The sequence below is a fragment of the Polistes fuscatus genome, unplaced genomic scaffold (assembly GCF_010416935.1).
Source record: "Polistes fuscatus isolate 324 unplaced genomic scaffold, CU_Pfus_HIC Scaffold18, whole genome shotgun sequence".
NCBI lineage: Eukaryota > Metazoa > Arthropoda > Insecta > Hymenoptera > Vespidae > Polistes > Polistes fuscatus.
The window spans coordinates 1,425,426-1,449,220 of NW_025113086.1; the positions used below are offsets into that span (position 1 = coordinate 1,425,426).

General features: G+C 31.4%; 1 protein-coding gene across 2 annotated transcripts in view; it reads left to right on the forward strand.

Moving 5' to 3' along the window:
* Positions 1-23,407, forward strand: part of LOC122515494 (iroquois-class homeodomain protein IRX-6) — a 50,361-nt gene extending 26,954 nt beyond the window's left edge. For both annotated transcript variants that reach the window (XM_043632866.1, XM_043632867.1), the window contains 2 exons: positions 21,513-21,817; positions 22,359-23,407. In XM_043632866.1, coding sequence (XP_043488801.1) covers positions 21,513-21,817; positions 22,359-23,332 — 1,279 coding nt within the window. In that variant the 3' untranslated portion in view covers positions 23,333-23,407. The remainder of the gene's footprint in view (positions 1-21,512; positions 21,818-22,358) is intronic.
* Positions 23,408-23,795: the final 388 nt, after the last annotated feature.

Consider the following 23,795-nt stretch of genomic DNA (forward strand, 5'->3'; position numbering starts at 1 on the left):
TATTTTTGAATCATTTGAGTGTTGAATACTTTTGACTGAAGTACTTCGTAGGGCAGAATACTTTATCGCTTGTATAAGTTACGTTGATTGGTTATATTAAGCAAAGTTAACAATAAATTATAATTGATATTATTGCGAATGAAATAATACAAGAAAGTTTTTTTTCTTTTTTAACCAATATTACATTACACGTATTCTTATCAATAAACGCATATATGCGTCCATAACATTGAACCAATTTTAAGCAATTTCGATTGAATTTGATTTAGAAACGAACGTTACGATTTTTGTTCAGTTCTTGGAAGACAATGACGTTCGTAAAAAAAATTTTAAATGCAGATGATTTGAGGAAACACTTACGAAACGATCAATGATTTGTTTATCATTATTTAACTGTTAAAAAATTAATTTCAATAGATTACCGGAAACCGATTGAATTTAGTATTTGGTATACGTATGCAGTAGAAATCGATAATATTTTCTTATCAGAAATTTTATAAATAAATTAATATTACATCTGTTATTACTTATATCAATTTTATTTGTTGATAACTATGTAATAAAGTATTTCTAATCTAATATTAAATAATAATATTTATTGACGAATATTTTCTATTATTTCCTTTTTTATTTTCCTGTTTTGTTTTTCAATTTATACACACGTCTATCCAATTAATTATTCATACGATTCTCATAGTCGTTAATTTTTATATTACGTAGATCCATTATTCATTTATAGATCACATTAAAATATTCTCGTAAGTATTATATTCGTAAGACACACTTTTAGTTATTCGATCGCTATTTATTCGAATGATTTCTTGAATGTGTTGTTGTTTACACGATTAGTTAGCGAATCGTTGCATATCTTTATTTAACTTGTAACAATAGATTTACGTATTTTGTAAATTTTTATTGACGTAAATCAAGTTACGAAATAATAAATGAATAAAACAATCTATTTCTTCGATCTATATTCGGTATCTATTGTATTACTCGAAGTTTATATGCAAAGGGTATTAGAAAATGAGGTTAGGAAACCGTAGTATGTGAATTTAAGTTTTATTGTAGATGTAACAGATATAATTTGAAATTTTACAATAATAAATAAACAATAATTTCACAATTGATTTTTATAGAATTATTTTTATTTCAAATTTAACGAAATTTATCCAAATGTTTTTTTATATAAATTACAAATATATTTATGCGATGTTTTAAATTGTATTTGTAAGATCTAGTAACTTAAATCTTATTACAAGATTGGATCGTAAAATATCGGATATCTTCGATAGATAAAGTCTCTGACGAAACTACGAATTTGAAACATTCGTCGGTTCAATTTGACGTAAAAATAAACCAAGGAATGTAAGAATTTAGTATCGATTTCCAAGATAAATCGATTTATACGATCGATCGATTAGAATCTTATTGCAAAAATGATGTAAAACTTGGAAGATTAGATTGGGAAATATTTTCTATCCTGGATTGAGAACATTTTCCAAGAATTTATATATTTCATCATTCATCAGTATTCGACATATAAAATGTTGCAAAAAAGAATATTACGAAAGAACAGAAAGTTTGTTCATAGAATTAATTGTTTAGAAACCTTATTAAAAAAAAATTTATATCAAAATTGATTGGTCATTCCATAAAAAAGTGTAATAAAAAACCTAACAATTAGGTATGAATTGAATATACTATTAAATAATTAAAAATACAATAATTGAGATGAGACTTAAAAAAAAAACAAAACAAAACAAAATATTGTCGATAAATAAAATAGAAAAGAATAAAAAGAAATTTGATCACTCGAATGAAATCCCTTGTTAAAACATCGTAACAAAGTAACGAGAAAATTTCAATAAACGATTTATATTAATTATCGTTAAAAAAAACAAAAATAAAACGAAACAAGATCGGACAACAATATTAAATAATAAATCGTCTCGTCTGTGTGATAATAAACCTACAAAATAATAACAAAATTAGATCACTTCAATGAAACATAGTAGAAGAAATAAAGAAATAAATGAAGAAAGAATATGTGAGGTTAGATTTCAACGATATTGAAACTTGATAAGGCAAGTAAGTAAGTAAGTCGAGTATGAGTTCTCAGTCACGTATCTATCAGTCGAATTCTCCCCCGGTAAAGGCAAGGCTATACGCGGCTTGACAACTGCGTTGAGCTCATGGGCATCTAGATACTATATTGCGACGTGACGCACTTCCGGTCGGTGCTCTGAGACTGCTTCGTATGCAAGGAAGCGATCGGGTACTACAGCTTGCTTAGCATCCATTCGGTCTAGTCGCTTAGCACACCGAGCCTTCCTTTATGGAGACCTACCGCCGCTCCTCACCGGAACCGCAACACGCACTCGGCCAAAGTGTGATAAGAATTGCCGGAAGGTGATCGGACCTGCACCTGCACCTTCTCACCGAACACGATTTTTTCGAACCTATACCTAAACCTCCCACCCCACTTTCTCTTATTCCTTATCAATTCATCGCGTAAACAAACTGTTCCCTCTATTCTTATTTTTTATATCTAATTTTGGTATCCAAGGCTTGAACACGTTAGGCAGATTCTTTAGATATTTCTCATTAGGTATCATTTGTAGCGTGTTAAAATACAAGTTGTTGAGGTATCAGGTTGCTGGAGTACTTCCTGTTCAGTTGTCTGAATAAATTTTCTGCGTACAATTGTTTAACAGGGTTACTGGGATGATTGTTTTAACATATATGTGCTGCTTCTTTATTTTTTATATCCAATTTTTGTATCCAAGGTTTAAGCACATTAGGCAGATTCTTTAGCATTTAGATGTTTCTCATTAGGTATCATTTGTAGCGTGTTAAAATACAAGTTGTTGAGGTATCAGGTTGCTAGAGTGCTTCCTGTTCAGTTGCCTGGGTAAATCTTCTGTGTATAGCTGTTTAACAGGGTTACTGGGATGATTGTTTTAACATATATGTGCTGCTTCTTTATTTTTTATATCCAATTTTTGTATCCAAGGCTTGAACACGTTAGGCAGATTCTTTAACATTTAGATATTTCTCATTACGTATCATTTGTAGCGTGTTAAAATACAAGTTGTTGAGGTATCAGGTTGCTGGAATACTTCCTGTTCAGTTGTCTGGATAAATTTTCTGCGTACAATTGTTTAACAGGGTTACTGGGATGATTGTTTTAACATATATGTGCTGCTTCTTTATTTTTTATATCCAATTTTTGTATCCAAGGTTTGAGCACATTAGGCAGATTCTTTAGCATTTAGATGTTTCTCATTAGGTATCATTTGTAGCGTGTTAAAATACAAGTTGTTGAGGTATCAGGTTGCTAGAGTGCTTCCTGTTCAGTTGCCTGGGTAAACCTTCTGCGTATAGCTGTTTAACAGGGTTACAAGGATAATTGTCATGTCTGGATTTGTTTTCACACAAGTGTGCTGTTTCTGTTGTTAAAGATTTGATTTTAAATAGTTTTAAGTTTTAGGTATGATTAATTGGATTGATTTTTGTTAAGTTGTGTAAAAAAAAAACTTTTGGCTTACATAATCAATTGTTAGATTTCGTATGTTCAGATAAGTTTAATTATTGTTTTAGTTATTTAAAGTTTGTTGTTAACTAGTTAACCAAACCATGTTTTTTTTTTCTTTTGATACGAGGTGGATTTAATTTGTTTCTTACGCGGTGTTTCCATGTTAAACGGGAGTTTAGATGCATATCTTAGCATTCTACTATTTTTATTAAGGGTATCAAAATGGTAAAAGAGGGTATTGTAGGGTGACTTGAAAGTTCCTAAAATATAGTTAAGATGGGTTAGGTTAGTTCTAAAGTACATAGTTGATTACTCCGAATTTTTTTCGTGACTATAAAAAAAATGTATATAACCTAAAACAAAGGAAAGATAACCTCTAAATTAACAATGGAATTCTTGAATATACAGAATATTACAATCTGATAAGATAATTGATTCTTAAAATAAACTCTTACAATTTTTGTTCATTTTTTCATATTAATGATAACTACATTGTTAATTAAATAAAATATTTCGCATTGTGTAATTATCTCTATTTATAATTTCTTCATTTTGTAAAATCGAAAAAATTCTCTTAAAACAGGAAAAAATATTTTTATTTCAAATATTAGGTTTACCGACAAAAATTTCTGTTAATAAATTTTAACAAAATGTTCATCCCAAAATAGTTGGAAGAAGATATTAATATTAATGATAATTACATTGTTAATTAAATATTAATCATTTGCACATTTTGAGGTTATCTCCTATGTGATATTCCGTTGTGCTAATAAAATAAACCAGTAAGAGACGGTTTTATTGACAAATTGTACATGTGTATTTACACGAGGATGGCTCATATTTAATTAATATTTCTCAATATTGGAATAACGTAAATGGTATATATTTTGGCCAGAGTGCGAAACATTTCTAATGGCCACAAATAGTTAAAGCCAATAAAGATTTTTAGTTAAAAGTAAACAAACTTATAGGCAAAATACAAAATTTAAATATTTAAGATATTATATATTTATTCTATATATATTATTATATTATATTTATTAAATATTCAATTGAAAAAAATTATTAACAAAATATTTGGACGTAAAAGAAAAAACAATAGACAAAAATCCTTTCGCCTAATTTAACGAAAAAAAAAGAAGTACGAAAATGAGAAAAAGCAAGATGAGTAAAATTTTAAGCGTCCACATGATCATCGGTCATCTGCTTAACTTTATATGAAAAAAAAAAAAAAAAAAACACAATTTAAAAACGGCCGTTTCGGTTTACTGACGCACGGATAACAGTCCCGAATGATTATCTTCATATTTAAAATTTTTTTTAATTTTTTTATATCGTCCATTTATCTTACCGAGATAGGGACTGTTTTAAGTGATTACGTAATGTCATCATCGTCGGTCCCAGTTCCTTTTTCCTTTTCTCACTTTCGGCACGGCTCGCAAGTGCGATGCAATTAGCTCAAGCAAACGTCTCGTCATGGGATATAAGTTTCACGATGCGATAGGTACACCAAACGTTTCATTTCATTTTCTTTCTTCTTTTATACATCTTATCTTTCTCTTTCTCTTTCTCTTTCTCACTGTTATGTTTATACGTAAGAAGTTTCACACATATTCAAGATAATTGACATCAGACTGCTACAATTAATGTAATCTAAACATATTAAGCTTGCATACATTGCAATTTATTTTTTAAACAAACTTTTATTATTAGCAGAAGGGACAACACGTTTATCGGATAATTATTATTATTATATCTGCAATCTTATTTTTACACGTTTATATGAAAGAAGTTGCAAACAATGTTTAGATAATTGATATCAAACTTAGTGTATTTTAAGAAATCAGAAAACAAACATGTTATCCTTGAATGGTCAGGAAGTAATTTTGTAAAATTACAAAATAAAAATAATAAAATTTTATTAGGTTATTAAGTATAAAATGTTCTAATTTCGAAGTGAAAGTAATCTGACAATTGCAACCTCAGGTAGACTAGGCTCATAGTCAAATTTTTTTCAAATTTTACATTCTTCTAGGGATCCATGAGGACTATATATTTCACTTTGGAATAAATCTAAACAGCTAACCATTTTCGAAAAATTAAATGTAGAAGTTTCGTAAACGTTCTTATACACGTTTATTTCCTTTTAATTCCATACTTAATTCATGCTGTCGGTAGCGTAATGGATAGCAGCGCGATTTTGTATTCACAATGTTGTCGGATCGATTCTCGACGCGCGAGTGTTAGGATTTTTTTCTTAGATTTTATCGGAAACTATTATTGACTATCTAAATTGGGTTTATTTTCAAGATGTAAAATTATAGTTCCCATGAAACTCCTCTACACGAGTATGAAAAATTTGAAAAAAATCTGACTACGAGTACCCTACAAAATATTCCTAGATAAATATAAAACCAACGATAAAATAAAAGAAAATCCAGATGGAGTGTGACTAAATTTCATCAATAAAATCAATCCAAAAACCCAATACCGATTTCTCATCAGGATCTAACTAACTAAGAAACACGGAAGTAAATGTTAAAATCGTATTGAATCAAAAAAAAAAAAAGAAAACGGAAGAAGAAGAAAATGAATAATAAGAATAGTGTAGTGAATTTTCGAGGACTATAAAGAGCAGTCAGGAATAAGAAAGAAAGAGATTGATAGATAGATAGATAAAGAGAGTAAGAGAGTAGAAAAAGTTATAATATTATGGGGGAAGGGTGAGGGAAAGAGAGAGGTTGTCGATTATGCGAGAACGTGTGCTAGGGGCCACTTAACATAAGCATACAAAAAGCCAATAATGCAGCGTTGGCATGCATGGCCGCGATGTCTTGGGATCGAACGGGTTAACGGTCTCGTCTTTCCGGCGGATTGGCCCTGCTTCCGGAGACATATAGGGTAGACAATAAGAAACCAACAGCCGGGCCACTTCATTCGTTTACGACATACGTCCTTCTTTATTCAACTTTTCATATCTTCTTTTTCTTCTTTGTCTATTTCGTTATCTACTTTTATTCTAACTCATGCTATTGTTCTTGTTCATATATTACTTTTCCTATTTCTTCTTCTTTTACTCTTCGCTGTCTTCTTTTATTATATTTCTTCTTTTATTACTCGTCTTATTTTATTTTACTTCTTCTCGTATTCTACTCGTTCGTAGATTTCTTCATTTGTTTTTCTTCCTCTTCCTGTTGGGTTTTCTCGATGTGTTCTGTTTAAAAGTATGGTACCGTAAAATACTTTTTAAGCAGAACCGTGCAACACGTATTTTATTAAAAGTGTGTCCGTACAACGACACCACCGATGTGTCGGCACGCGAATCGAAAGCACGAGCGACGAGTCATCGGCGTCGTTTAAGGACGTCCGACTACGTGCCGCATGCGGAATGTGTTTAAATTGAGTGTCGTCGGCACAAGTAAGTAGGCATATACCCCGCGTAACGTTCTTCGATTATACGCAATATGTATTCCTAACGAGATACCAGTACCGTGGTATGATATATACTATACGAATGTTTCGTTATGTAATTTGTTAATTTCAAAGAATTTTTATTTTAACGTTCCATTTTTTTATTTCCCAAAAACGTTTTGTTATCTCAAATTTAAACGCGGACGTCGAGTAGACATATTTTATTACGTAATTTCAAGGTTAATGAATTTAATTGGTTTTTTCTTTTTCTTTTTTCTTTTTTTTGGAACATTTTATTATCAATAATTTAATTTTGACGTTTATGAAAGAATAATTTTATTAATGGAATATTTGTTATCAAAATATTTAATGACATTTCGATATATTTGTTACGAGATCTGTATCGTTGGCAAGGTGTAACATAACCTAATTAGTATTCACGAATGTTTTATTATGTAATTTTTTCGGTTGTGACGAATTTTATAATTTTTTTTTATTTCTTCTACATTTATTATTAGAAATGAAATGAGATGTGATTCATATAATTCATTGGTTGAAGAATTTTTAATGTTTTTATTGAACGGTAATTTATTAACAGATATTAAATATGATTTTTAATCTTAATCAGTTTCTGAATATCGATACGAATAAATAGAACGAATGTTTGTTTTATCTAATTCGATAATTTTTTTACGAGTATTTATTATTAATAATTAAGTGTAATAATATGTTTTACTAATATGTTTTATTAATGAGATTTCTATCATTGCTGAGATTAATAATATGAATATTTAATTATGTATAATTATTTAACGTCGGAAAATTTTTCTATTTCTTTTTTTTTTTAGTATTTATAATTATTAACTAATCTTAATACATATTCGTGTAATAAGATATTAATCTTCTGTAAGATAAATAATGTTTTACTACATGCATAATTAGAGCCTTTTTTTACATTTGTGAGTTTATTATGTAATCAAATTTGATTCATATCTGTTACGAGAATTTTCAACATAGATTAAAATAATTATTACAGATGTTTTATTTTATATAATTTAAATATATTTTTGAAAGAATACAAACATACCAAACAAAGTAAATAAAAATTAAATAACAATGTACGATTATTTCGAGGGAATATAAATCAAAATTATAAACAAATATAAAATTAAAAAGATCTAAATGATGTTAAAATAAATCATACGTTAGTTTAAAAAAACAAAAATAAATATAATAAATCAAACGATAATTTAAAACATGAAAATTGCTTGATCAAATTAATGCAAATTAAAATAAAAAGGTATAATTAAATAACAATAATATTTAATAATCAACTATATCAAAAATAATATTGAACGAAAATTACAAAATAAAATGTATTTAATATTATATAATGAATAATATTCTCTCTCTAATGATATAACTCTTAAATAAGATTTAATTCGATAGAAAAAAATTTCTACGAGAGTCCTTTTTCATGGATGATAGATGAAAGTTTTCTTGCAAACTCTTCTGAATATCAGAGGTTGTTACGTAAATCAAGAAAAGTATATACTTGATCGTAAAGAGCCGACGGTGTATTATAATCGAGTGTATATGCATTCGGTGAGAATAATGTTTCTACCTGCTGTATGCTTTCGCGCGGCTGATATCAGAAGTACATTGATATATTTCGCGAGTTAATGCAAAACCGAGGCTAATGCATTCCCCATCTGCGTGAGAGACCTCGATCGTAGTTTTAAACGAACAACTCAAATTCTACCCGTTCGTAATACTTAACACTAAACGTACACCATGGTCGCTTACATTATCGGCTTACAATTTTAAATTAAAATTCACCATTCGATATCATTACTTTTCTTTATTCCATTATATAATTTTATTAATATATAATTTTATAATATTATTTTGAAAAAAAAAAGTTGTTTTATTTTTATTTTATTTCATGTTAGAAATAAAATGGATTATTATTAGCAATTAGATTTTCGAATTTATTTTATTATTGTTTAAAAATTATTTTATTTATAATTTAAAGTAATATCAAGTTTATTATCATCAATGATAATTAATTGTACAAAATATATATATTTTTTTTTAAGTGCTTTAAGTTTAGTGTTACAATTTTGGGGTAAATGTTCTTATTTGTCTTCATTTTATTAATATAATTTTATTGTTTAAAAGGTTTTTTATCAGATTAATGATTATATTTATTTAATTCTGAAAATATAAGGTTTTGTTGCTGTACGATCGTTTGAATGGTTGCGGTATAAATAGGTATACGTAATCAATCGATAGGTTCAGTGTTAAGCTTCGAACTTCTTAGAAGATTGCACAAGTGTAACAAGATTACCAACTATACGCATGTAGTAAATACAATGAAAACGTTATTTGATTCTTCGCATCGTATATTGCAGTTAATTCATCATCCTTCATTGGAATGATCGGTTACTTCTTTTAAAAAATATTTATTTCAACTAAAGATTCTTTGAAGTAACGTGGACCCCTTTTCCAGTTTATCAGCTTCGAATGAGATCATGCTGAATAAAATCCTAATATTATCAACTATCTTTCTTATGATCAATATTTATACAACAAGGCGAAACAAGTTATATTTTTACATTTATAATTAATTTATTAGTTCTTGGAACAATATTAAATATAAAGTAATGAATGATTTCAAAATTAAATAACACAATTATCCTAATATTTGCTTACATACTGATTTGTATTAAATAAAAATAAATTAAACTAATTTTAAAGCCAATATATAATAACATTCTCCTTTAAATTGATCAATAGTTTAATTAATTTTCTAGTAAATATATAAATAAATATAATAATAAATACTTTTAATTTCTCAAAATTCAATAACCGAATAATCTTTACTTATCAGATACAAAACATAGAAAACCAATAAGTAATTTAAAAACAGATAATATCATCTTAAATAAATCATCAAAAAATAAATTTCACCCACCTTAAATCACAATAATTCAAAAACACATTCAGTCTCCACAAACCCACCAATAGAATCCTTCGATAAAACAACAAAATATTACATTTTTTCCAACAAAATATTAAAAAACAATAAATCCAACAATCATCCAAATACCCAACCGACGATCAACTACTAACAATAATACACTAATTTAAAAAGAAACCCAATAAGTAATTAAAAATCCTTTAATATGCAATACTACTCTCTAACAGATTTTCCAGTAGAAGTCACGTCTAGATCGGATGATGTACGACCATTTAATGACTTGATTTAAACCAAGAGGGTTGCTGTTTTTTTTTTTGGTTTGAAGGATAGTACCACTAACTGTAGCAAGATCACAGGAACACTACAGAAAAGCAGCAAAAGGGTTGCACTAACGTTGTCAACGTTAAAGATACGCGTTTCACTTTTTTTTAGGTTAGGTTTAAAAGGGGGCGGTAACGTTGCAACGATTTTTGTTTCTTTCTCTCATCTTTTCTTTTTCCTGCAGCCCTGTTTGTTTTTTTTGTCTGTCTCCCTTACATGGTCGACATGCAGATGACAGCGGTTCGTCGAAGCACACGACAGGCCTCTCTCAGGCCCCAACGTGTCTCGTGGCTCGCTCGCGCTTTTCCCATTAGCCTTAATGGACGTAGATTAGTCCTCCTGGTAGACGCCGTCGTACGGCAGGATTTAATGACTTGGCCGCACCCCTCGATACCGATACCAACTTATACTACTCGGTTCCACAGCCTGAACGAGTGAAAGTAACGTTCTTATGGACGATCTTTCTTCAGCTATCGGAACTTTACCTTAAACCCTCCCCCCTCTCTCTCTGTTTCCCTTACCTCTCTTATTTGACCATATCAACTCCTAGAAAATTATATTTATCTGGAAACGTTTTGCGATCCTTCGCGTGCTCTACTAATATCAACTTTAAAAATATTAATATTATTACGTATTTTTTTATTTTCTTCTTTCTAATTTGTCTTGTTAAACTGTTTTTCTGAGCTGTTAATTGAATAAATATACTTTACGATATAGTATATAATATTAGAAATGTGTTAAACTAATTTTGTTTAACTTTTACGCTTTGTGTATATTTAACCTTAAAAATATTAATTGATTAATTGACATAAAAATGAGATAAGATTAATTTTTTGTGTTTTCTTTTTGTAAATTTTATTATACAAATTATTGTCATAGTTAAACGAATAACGAATTTGTCGTTCGATCGATAATGGCGGCCGTGAAGAAATACAATATGGCGGCTTTAGGATTGTCCGTAAATAAAGAAAGTACGCAAGTTCGATAAGGTGAAATAGTGTTATGGTTTAATACGATGTTATTGTACGTCTGTTTGTAAAGATCTGATAGAAAATGAAGCTTTTCTTGTGAATCGTAATCACTCGAGTCCGTACACCACCGTAGTTATTATAATAGTAATAGTGGTGATATAGTCAAGATCGTTTTCGGAGATTACGAGAACTATATTACGAGCGTTGTAAATTTCGTAATCTAGGCACAACACTGGCTCGAGTTAATCTCGATTAGCGATAACTCAACTCTGACTGTAATCTTGGAACGCAATGTTGGTTAAAGCGTAATACTAACTAAGATGAATTTTAAACGATCGTATGACAAAGTAGCACATTGTGTGTTACGTTTTATATAAACTCGTTTGGACTCTCTTGGGCCAGAGATTGCTTGTATTATATATACATTTGTTTTTTTTTCTCTTTCTCTTTATTTCTTATTTTATTTTCTTTCTTTCTTTTTTTCTTTCTTTTTATTGATACATGAGCGTCGACATTTACAGCAGGACCACACGTGATCGAAACAGAGAAAGATGTACATGCACGTGTAAAAGAGTGAAAGAGAAAGATTCAAAGTATCAATCTCATACGTTTCACACACACACAACACGTACACAAACGTAAACTCATTTACATATATATAACCTACAAACCGCATACTACTAACAATTCATACACATATATGCACATAGACATATTACACAAACGTACATCACTCATACATCAAATAGATAACCATATATATATATGCCCATATACATTACGTACCAAACATAACCAACAAATACCAAACATAACCTACATAAACACCACACAAACCATACGCGAAGACATATATCAATCATCACATATATATACAAAGAAAATTCTTTGTATACGAGAAGGTTTACGATCGATCGATTAGTCAGTTTGCAAACAACTGCTAATAAAATGATTCAAATGTGAAACACAAGCAACATTCAGCACGGTGACAAAACTAACTCCATCCCTTCCTCTCTTTCTCTCTTTGTCTCTTTCAATCTTCTCACTAAAGTGCGTATAAAGCATTTCCAAGGGTTTCTAAGTGTGACGACATAGGTTCACATATATAAACGTCTACAGTCACTGGAGATATCCACGTCGGCGTCGTGTAAACTGTAAGAGCACAAACCGCGTTCTCTACTCTCTCTACTCTACTCTACTCTACTCTACTCTACTCTTTGTCGCATGATCGTAACACGACGCTACGGTAATCGAAGGAACTTCTCCTCCATTTATCTTTCTTTCTTTCTTTCTCTCTATTTTAATGATTATCACGTTTGGTTTCTTTTTTATTCGAGTCATTTTTCTTTTTTCTCTTTTAACCATATTTATTTCAACGCAAATATTTCTACTGTTTAACAATCCTGCGCACATTTGTGTTCACATTTTTTTTTTCTTACACACAGAAATACATTTATTTATTTCGTATTTTTTCTTGTAACATGTAATTGATTTATGAGTTCTTAAAAGTTTGCATTATACTTATTCCACTGGAATAAGTTTAGTTAATGTAATATAAATCTATTTATAAAAATTGCGTTCATTGATTATTATTCAATTGAAACATTAATGACAATATTTAAATCAAATATAAAATATTCTTCTTGTATTTTTCTTTTTTAAATAGTTTTAAAAAAAACAACTGATAATGGTTGGATGTATCAGGTGATGTTTTAGTATTGAAATTTGCTTACAAATGTTTTACAACTGTACAGGTACATGTAAACTAATGTATTTATTGTTACTAACATCTAATAAATATCTAACAAATGTCAGAATTTGCAATAAACATGAATAAATATCGGAATAAGCAGTTTTTCGCGAGATAGTGAATGTTTTGTTATGTATATTACTTTTTGTTGTCAGATATTTACGATTTATTAGGCGTATTTTTAAAAAATAAGGATATTAGAATAGTGTTAATATTTATAAGCTCACAATCAGTTGCTTTTTGAAATATGTTGATACCAATTCGATGAAGAAAATTCTAATATTCTAATATCTTTCAATGTAATTTTAAAGAAAGATAAGTGAAACCAACCGCAGGTATAAACAGGTAACACTAAAACAATAAAAAAATATTTCTGTTAATATGTGTCCAATTCAAAAATATATCCATTTTGTTATGTGCTACCATAATCTGCTATAACTTATCTTCATAGAAAATACTTAAAATGATCATTTTTTAAATTTGTATTTTTAAACAATGCTCTGTACCTATTAAATATTTCATTATTTCAGTGTTGAATTAGTTAAATTTGAATATTTATATATTTAGCTATATCAACATTAACAGTAAATTCCCAACGCCCATAATTACCGATTAAAAATAATACAAATAATTATAACACCTGATTACAATATATCAACCAATTAAATATTACCAAGTAAGGCCTATAATAACCCGATTAATAGGCATTAAATTCCACAAAGGATTTACCGACAAGACAAATCGTATCGAGCGGTGTGTACCGAAAGAAGGCGGTACGATGGTTGAAAAAAGAAACCGTAGGAAAAGGGCCTGGCATGTCTTCGCGGTTGATTAAACTCCAAACGAAGCATGAGAAAAGTAAATGGGAAGAAAGAAGACAGAGATAATCGAAAAAAAACGCACAAACACACACACGCGCACAGAAATTACAAAAGAAAAACAAAACGAAAACTAGAAAAAAAAATAACAGAAGAAAAGTAAACAAAATAAGTATGGTTTCCCTTTCTACGCCTAAACCCACACCCACTCGTATACACACACACACACACGAGTGCGCGCGTATATATCGAAAGAAGATGGCGCCTAAACCGAAATGGCTACACTTTCATGCTGATAAAACCCATGACCCTAGGTAAAAAAAAAAGGAGGGTCAGAGAATACGTTAAAAAAAAATGGTAGGAGAAAGAGAATAAGATAGTGAATGAAAGAGCGAGAGAGATAGATAGATATAGGAACGTTTAGGTATCACCCTTCGCTACGACTGGTAACGAGGGGCGGAGTCCACGTACGTGTCGCACACCTGCCCGTTAACTGTTCTAGATAGGTGACACCCGTTTCTACCCCTCTTTAAACGTACCCCCATTTTTTATCCCTGCTATACTATAATACATAGTGATGAATGTTACGTACGCGTACATTATGAACTAAAAGTTTACAATTTTTACAGACATTTTTACAGAAATTGTATATTTCTATGAACATAATTAATAACCGAGGTTTACCGAATCGTTGAAATTTTTTAATACGTAATTCTGATCACAAATATTTGGCGTAATAATGATATATTGTTGTTTTTTAATTTATCGGTGATTTTAATTTTCTTTGAAAATAAAATCTACAAAAGATTCTTAACTTTTGACTGGCAGTGTATTTGTCGTATTAGTACTCAGTTTAAAGCGATAAACGTGTTGTTTTAACAATACGATGACGTGCGTGCTTGTTCTTTCTTTTTGTTTCTTTTTTACTTTTGTTATTTTTTTTTATTAATGTATATAGATAAACATAAATTAGATGTTATTGATTTATTATTGCTTACTGTGCTATTAACGCTACCATTGTTTAAAGATTAAGTCTTCAAACATTGTTTGAAAATTGCTTGTTATCATAAATATCGAGCACTCATTGCGATATTTAGGTATAATGCTGCTATTTGTAGTTTTTTAATGTAGTATTGTGTTGTTTATTGGTCTAAATATAGATTAGGTAATTTTCGCTTTAAATTATTTTAATTTGACATCTTTATTTTTGTTATTTTTTTTGTAATACCTTTTAAAATTTTAGTTTCTATATTTAAATATTTTAGTGGTTATTATTATTTAGATTGCTGATTTTTCAAAAGGAGTTGAAGTTTTGAATATGTTTGTGGTAGGTGTGTTACAATATTAGGTTTTTTTATTAATTTATTTCGGAATTATTAGATGTTTAATATAGAATTAATGGTATAAATAAAAATTATATGTTGTTTGATTGGTCAATAAAATCTGTTTGTAATTAAGGTTGAAATTTTCAAATACAAAATGGTACACATTCAGTGGAAATTGATACGAAAATAGTGTTAAGTAAGTCGCCATTTTCTTGTACGAAAAATTTCTAGTAGACATTATTATAGCGTTCGATTAATTTATTAATATTATCAAAATATTTAATTATTTGTTATCGGGTTAACTAATAATTACGATTGAAATTTTGAAATATTAAACACTGATAAAATTTGAATGAAAAATATTGCAAATTCTTTCATATACATAACCTAAAATCACGACTATATAACTTACTATAAACATTTAGTATCAAGAATCGTAGTATTAAATTAGTCTAAAAGTATGTGGCAATAGTAAAATTGTTTACAAAAAAGATTAAAAAAATATATTAAATGAAAATATATTTAAATATAAAATAACACAAATTTCTGTGCATAAAGATTACCAATCATTGCAACCCAATAACTCACAACAACACATTCAAAAATTTGTTTAGAAAAAAGATTAAAAAAATATTTAAAATGAAAATATATTTAAATATAAAATAACACAAATTTCTGTGCATAGAGATTACGAATCATTGCAACCCAATAACTCACAACAACACATTCAATAAAAATTACTTAAAAATTAGATTACCTTAAAAAGAAAATTAGTACAAATAATGAAAATTTTCTATAACAAATCCAAACAAATAAATATGATTAAAAATCAATTCAAACAAAACATACTTACCAATTCCATAATATATCATTTCACCTTACATCTCAGTAGCTTACAATTACATTACTTCCATAAACAATCTTCCGTTCAGTTAGGGAATTCAACGAGAGGAAAAGGCAAAGGAAGGAAAGGAAAATCGGCGGACAGTAAAGGGTGTTCGAGTAGAGAATAGGAGGGCCAAATAAACGGGTAGACGAGTCTGGAAACTGAATTGTACGAGGAGGAGGGAACTTTGAGTACGGCCCGATTAGCAATCGCCATGGAAACAAGCAAGCAGTTGATGCGATCACTTCGCGCATGAGAAGAAAAGGGGTTGCGCAAGATACGCATATATAAATGTATATCTACATACATACACAGACACATAAACGAAGAGAAAGATAGAGAACGAGAAGGGTGAGGGAAGGGAATAACTATAGTGATACATAAACATATACTAAAGTGATCTGTAGAGAGTATAGAGAGATGTACAAAGACATTAGTGGGTAAACGTGTACATCCCATTTGTATATAACTCAATACAACGTGGCTGCATTCTAGTCGTTTGACAAATACCAACTCACCCTCGCACATATACACATACACACATATAAAGACAAATATATATATATTCGTTGTATTTAAAACGGAGGACGATGACGCTGGGCGGGTTAGTGTTAGTGGTGGTGACGTCGGTGATATCGAGAATGGCAATGGTTGGGTGAAAGATAGATTGAGGGAACCGTGCCGAAAACGACTGAGAGTGAGCGGTTGTGAGGACTGAGGATTGAGGGTTCAGGGTGAGAAGGAAGGAAACAGAGAAAGGTAGAGATAGAAGCGACAGGAACAATGTGCATTGAAAGAGAGAGAGAGAGAGATAGTTGAAGTGAACGAGGTATGGAAAAGGAAGAAGAGACAAAATGAGAAAGAGAGAAACGCGAATGGCAGAGGTAGAGATATAGAGAATTGTCGGAGTTAGAGGAGGTGGATGAGGAAGAGAAAGAAGAGCAGGAGGTGGAGGAGGTGGAGGAGGACGAGGAGGAGGACGAGAAATCGGGAGAAAGCAGCAGTTGCCGCTCTCGGGGGCGGCTGGCTGGCTGTTATCATGAGAAACAAGCTTCCACTCTGATTTTTTAATCCGATCCGCACCCCCTGCCACCCCGACTGAATTTTAAAATAACTGCAGAACGCCATTTGCTCCTCGCAAACAGACTGGGGTTAAGCCATCCCTCCCCCCTCCTCACTCTCCTCCTACAATCCTACCAACCTGCTCACCACCCTACTCATACTCCTACTCCTGTTCGTTCCTCTCGGCCCTTCCACCTTCTTTCTCTTTTACTTTTTTCTTCTTTGTTTTTTTCTTTTTTTTTTTTTGATCTCTTTTTCTCATTTTTTCTCTCCCCTCTCTTTCTCTCTCTCCCTCTCTCTATCTTTCTTTCTTTTTCTCTTGGTTTCAACGATCCCAGGCTGTTCGTTTCGTAGCTGGCTAGCTAGCTAGCTGTGTACTCTTTTTCTCTTCTTCATCACCGTCTGTCTAGTCTCCATGTAGGAAACGTATCAGTCATGACACACGCGTGTGCGTTTTCCTACCTTTTTACGGTAACCCTACTACTGCACGGATAGATATAACAGACTTGGATTGAGAATAGGGTTATTCAAGTATACGCGGCGTTTTCAATGTTTGAGTAGATTTTTTTTCGGGTATAGGTGGAAAAGAAAGAGATCTGTATCGGATATAAAAACGGCCAATGGTGCTGCTGATGCTGACTGGCTGGTTCTGGTGCTGGTGCTGGTGCTGGTGCTTGCCAAATTGAAATGTTTAGAGAACTCGTATTTAGAGTCCGTTCTGAATCCTACCCTTTTCTACCATCTTTCTATCTGCCTACGAATGCTTGCACACAATCTAACTTAACCCAAAACCCAGCGAAAGATAGGAACGGGTAGATAGATTTGTTTATCGGATTATTCCTTTTTCTATATTCTTGCAGGAAGGAAGAAGAGTCTGATAAGTGACAGTTTTATTAATTTTCCATCTACCCAGTGTTGCACAGTTTTGTTGCACAGTTTTGTTGCACAGTTTTGTTGCGCGATGTTCCCCCACTCCTACCTTGCATATCTTCCCATTCCCCCTCTCCTTTCCCACATATTTTCTACTCTTCTTTTCCCCTTCTTCGTTTCTTTTTAGTCACCGAATCGTGCAACATCGGGCACGCTTGGCGTTCACATTCGAATTCTCTCTTTTTTTCTTTCTACTTTTCCTACTTTTTCCTGTCTTTTTTTTCTTTCTTTCTGTACCCACACGTCGTCGTTCCGCAGGGTGAAAATAAAGCTCAATAATGGCGACGCGCCGTGACGTGGCTGGCTGGCTGGCTGGCTGGCTGGCTGGTTGGTTGGTTGGTTGGTTGGTTGGTTGGTTGGCTACCTTTTTCGATGTCTCTGAAATGGAATAAATCCTCAGCCGTTCTTTTTTTTTTTTGCTTTCCGCCTCGGTACTTTTCGAGCTTTCAAACAAAACCATCTAGAAAATAAAATATAAAAAAATAAAATATATAGATAAATAAAATGGTCAATGGTAAAAGAGAAAGAAATAGCTGTTTGTTCTCGCGATAAAATATTATTATTTTTATTTGAATTTTATATATATATATGGGAAAATATTTTATAATAAATTTTTATGAATATAATTGATTGAAAGTTTATATTGTTGGTTTGTGACTCGTCTTATTTCTTTTACTTCAGTTCGAATTTTCTAAATTATTTAAATTAACTATGACTGAATTTAAGTAATAATAAGGAATATTTTAATTGTTTTTATTTTATTCAATGTGGTAAATAAAAGTAATTATATATTATTTTTTTTTCTTTCGGGATTATATATATATTTATCTTTGTAATAATTTTGAATTAATTTCTATTTACAACAAATGTAGACAAGCTATGTTAGAAAATTAATTGAAAGTTTTATATCATATTTTTAATAACTTTAAGCTGAATCATGAGCGATTAATTTGAAACAATTTAATGATATTAAAATTAATATTTTTTCGAGTCAAATTTTTAATTAAATCAATAACACGGATACTTAATATTCCCTGTTTTATTTATAGTAAAAAAAAGAAAATTATTAATTTTAATTAATAATGTAATATTTTTAATCATTTTTAAACAAATCAATAATTTCTTATCAAACTTTTCAAAATCTAATACTAAATTTGATCAATCACAAGAAAATAATTATTTCTCAATTTTATTTCTAACAAATACAGAAAATATAAGTTTAAAAAATAAATGAAAACTTCTATATTAATCTCTCTGATAAATCTCATAAGTTCAAATACAATAAATTTTCTATACGATTAAAATTAAATGTCTAAATTAATAAGAAAAAGTTCTCGAATAACTATAACTGACTAAAATAAAAACAATTATCACTAAAACACGAAAATGCTGTCAATAGAAAATAACCAATCAGATCTATAACAAAAAGAAAAAAAAAAGGAAATAGAAAAAAATAAAAGAAAGAAAGATAAAGAAACAAAGATCACACGAGTAGTAAAAGATCTTCGTGGAAAACCGTTAGAGTACTTAGAGTTTTCAAGTTGGAAGTCGTCGCGTCTGATCTCCCTTGGGTGGTGCTCTTATCGGTTGGAAAAAGAAAAACGTTTTCTCGAGAATAAAAAAAGAAAGAGAGAGAGAGAGAGAGAGAAAGAAAAATCGAGAAGCATCTGAAGAGGTTGGGAAGGTCTCCCCGACGCTGGAAAATTTAATTTCGATCCCGTCGATTCAGCAGTTATACCAAAGTTTAATCTTTGATAAGGGTTAGTCTTTTAGTAATGGGATCCCAGAGGGTCGGTCTCTCCGGATGGACTGGGTGAGGCAGACGACTAAAGCAAAAGAGACCCAAAAAAAAAAACCCATAGAATGAGACAGATATAAACCAAGAGAGAGTGAGAGAGAGATTGAAAAAAAAAAGAGAAAGGGAAAAGGACAGAGGACACCTCTTCTCCTTTTTTAAGATGGAAAGGAAAGAGCTTAAACCGTTAGATAGAGATCTGCTCTTTGGATGAAAGTAGTACCTTCCCGCTTATAGCCCTATCTATCTCTATCTCTCTCATTCCCCTTCTCTTTCTCTTTCATTCACTTATTCAGCCTTCCTTTTCCAACCAACGACCTCAAGACTCAGACTTTTATAACGCTCGCGAAGGCGTAACGAGCCTCACGATTGGATAAGTTTTCCCGACACGAGCTTCCGCGGTGATTCCAGAACTACTCTTCCTATTTTTTTCTGTTCTTTTTTTATTCATCTTCTCCTACCAACGCTAGCTAGTCTTTATCCCTTTTTCCACCTTGGTGTATTCCAGACCGCTTGTATCCGGGTCACGCGCATCCTTCAGACGATGAAGATACTTAACGATCGGATAGCTTAATAAACGGATAACTCGTACGATCGTAACCACGTTCCAATTAAGGAACAACCTAAGGAGAGGAGAAGATGGAGGAGGAGGTGGTGGTGGAGGAGGTAAAAGGAAGAATGGAGTTTTGTTTTTTTATTTTACGATATAACTTCATCTGGTTTGGTTTAGGTCGAACCTCTCTCTGCTTGATTTTATTTGTTCTTAGGTGGCTAATTAGTTGAGTTATTTGTTGGAATTTCTAATGGGTTTTCGATTTTATTTGATCGGGATTTATTTGGATTGTAGGATTGATGGATTGTGAGATCTTTGTTGGTATTAAAGGATGATTAGTTGTTATTTGAAGTACTTGAAGTATTTTTAGTATATTGTATATTGAATTTTAGGATATTACTTGAATTGTATCTATTCTTTAGGGTATTAGGAATAGGAAATATATAAAATGGTAGATTGAATTTAAATATTGCATTTGTTAATGCAAAGAATAATTATTAATAATTTGGGTTGTCCCAGTTCGTTGGGTATCTGTATATTTTGTTATAACAAAATATTAATCAAGTATATGTAATCTTTTGAGTATTTTGAATATTTGGAAACACATAACTGGATAAATAACACACAAATACTAATTTTACTGATTTTAAGTTATACATCACATTGCACAAATTATCATGGATCATAACATCTACTGTTTTTTTATTCTATTATATCATACCAAACTTGAAATTATTTCGAACATTGTCCATACCTGGATAACAAATTTTACAATATCTAAATAAAATATATCAGATTATTTAACCGAGAGAATTCCGAATTGAATTGTTTAATTGAAAATATAATTTACGTGGAATATTTAAAATATCCCATTGACACAGTAGAATAAATTACAAAATCAATCCTATTACCATTGTAAATTATTCAAATAAAATGTACTCGATAATAATTTTCTGATATAAACGTTTCCACATAAAAGAATAAATCAATCTATAATTAATAAATAAATATAATAAATATAAAAAAATTAATAATAAATATAATAAAAAATTAATAAAATAATATCAAAAGGTATAATAATATTAAATAATGATATAAAAAAATAAATCAAAAGGTCAAGAGATCAAAAGATTTAATAAGCACACTTCGTTCTGTTTTTATTGTTACAGTTATGCCGTTGATTTGAACGGTCAAAGGCGGAAAAATGCAACGAGAGAAACTACGAGTACGTTGAAAGCTTGGCTCAACGAACATAAGAAAAATCCTTACCCGACTAAGGGTGAGAAGATTATGTTGGCTATAATTACGAAGATGACGTTAACGCAAGTATCAACGTGGTTCGCGAATGCACGAAGGAGATTGAAAAAGGAAAATAAAATGACGTGGGAACCACGTAACAGAGTAGAAGATGAAGATAACAATAACGAGGATGACGATAGCGGTAGGAAGAGTGTCGATGAAAAGGATCGTCTCGGTGAGTTATACTTATGTTACGAGTTTTATTAAGTCTATCAAAAAGTTCTGCATTGCATGAGCTTTCATAACTTTCAAGGATATGTCATTTCAGGTTCCATCGAAAAACTTCAAATTTGTTAACTTTTTAACATACGATGATATCAGACCAATGATATTTTTCTTCTTTCAATATTTTACATAACTGTTAATTCATTATTTCATAATTTTATTTAATTAATAAACTAATTATTAACTTCCTGTGTTCAATTGAACCAAATGAAATATTTTGTTGATAAATGGAATTATTTATCATATAATAAATTACAAACTTCTAATTAACTTACCTAACCTAAAAAAGTCTAATTTCGAAATTCAAGTAATTCGATCTTCTGTCTCATCGAGTATAAAAATATAATATAACAATTTTAACTTTAAGAATCCGCAAAGTTATCAGAACTTTTCGGTAGACCTGATTCGTTTCCAATGAATCCAACAATAAAGAAAAAAAATATTATTAGGGAAACATTAGCATAAAGGAAGGCTTATTCGTTAAATTACAGATTCAAAAGATTCGGGTACGGGTTCAAGCGAGGATGGTGAACGGCCAGCTCACAGATTGGACTTATTGCATGGTACAAGTGGTGGTCCAGCTGGTGCACAGGGTAGAACGGAGAGTGAATGGAGTGAGTCCCGTGCGGACAGTGGTCCGGATAGTCCGGAATGTCTGTACGATCAACGAGAACCGAGGCATCCTTTGCAACTTCAGCATCCAGCGTATTTAGCATCAAGTCATAATCGATTACTTCGTCACCCATCACCTGAGAGTACGTCACCGAGTGCTCATCACCATTTACCACCAAGTACGAGTGCACCGTCGACGGGTAATCCAGTTACGACGAAACCAAGGATTTGGTCGCTGGCAGACATGGCAAGTAAGGATGGTGAACAGCAGAGTCCGAATCCAACGACGATGACGGGTTTGACGTCACCTTATGGTGGAGCGGGTGGTGGAGTTGGAGGAGGAGGAGGAGGAGGTGGCGGGGGTGGCGGAGGAGGTGTTGGTTCTGGAGGTGGGCCTGGAAAATTAGTGAGTCCTTTGGCAAACCGTTTACGACCTCATCATCATCCGCTGCACCCAGTTATGCATCCGGGAACTCAATTCGTAAGGCCTCACCCAGACTTTTACCGAAACTTCTACGGGGCATCGCACCTTGGTTCTGGAGACATGTCCTTGCTAGAGAGTTATTCGAGAACTCTGGGTGGTTTAGGAGGTGTCATGCCACCGTCAACAGCTCCAAGTATATTAACATCATCCTCCTCGTCAATAACTGGCGCTGGTAACGCCAAACCTTTTTCCATCAATGGGGAAGCTGCCGGTGTTATTACAGGACCAACAGTTATGCTTACAACAGCATCATCCGGTCTCTCACCTTCGTCATCATCGACGGCATCATCGGGTGGTTCGGATCATTCACCTCATCCATCCGGTCCCTTACCACCAAGTCAAGAGCTCAAATCTCCTGGACGTGTGTGATTCGACGTCTAAGTAGGTGTGTCAACTCTTTGATTAACTAACGAACAGACAAACATAAAAATAACGATTACAAAATTATAAATGAAAGAAAGAACATAAGAAAAAGTAAGACTTTTAGAACGTCGCTAAAATTTTGTCCTTTAGCGGCGAACGTGTGCTGTGCTCTGGTGTGTCCGACAATAATGACAGACTACAATCTTGTAATTAGTGTACAGTGAACGACATTGGAGTATAACTCTTAACATCGGCAACCCTTTTTATCCCGCTTTGAACAGTCCTAATCCCTAATTCCTTATTCCCGATCCTAAATCCTTGACCTGTTCAAATTCGGTTGTGTTTGATCAACGAGAAATAGTAGTCCTGATATATCCGTAAAGAAAATACGGTTATCATGGTAAAACTATCCTAGTACTGACTTGATAGTAAAACATTATATATAAATATTATATATATATATATAAAT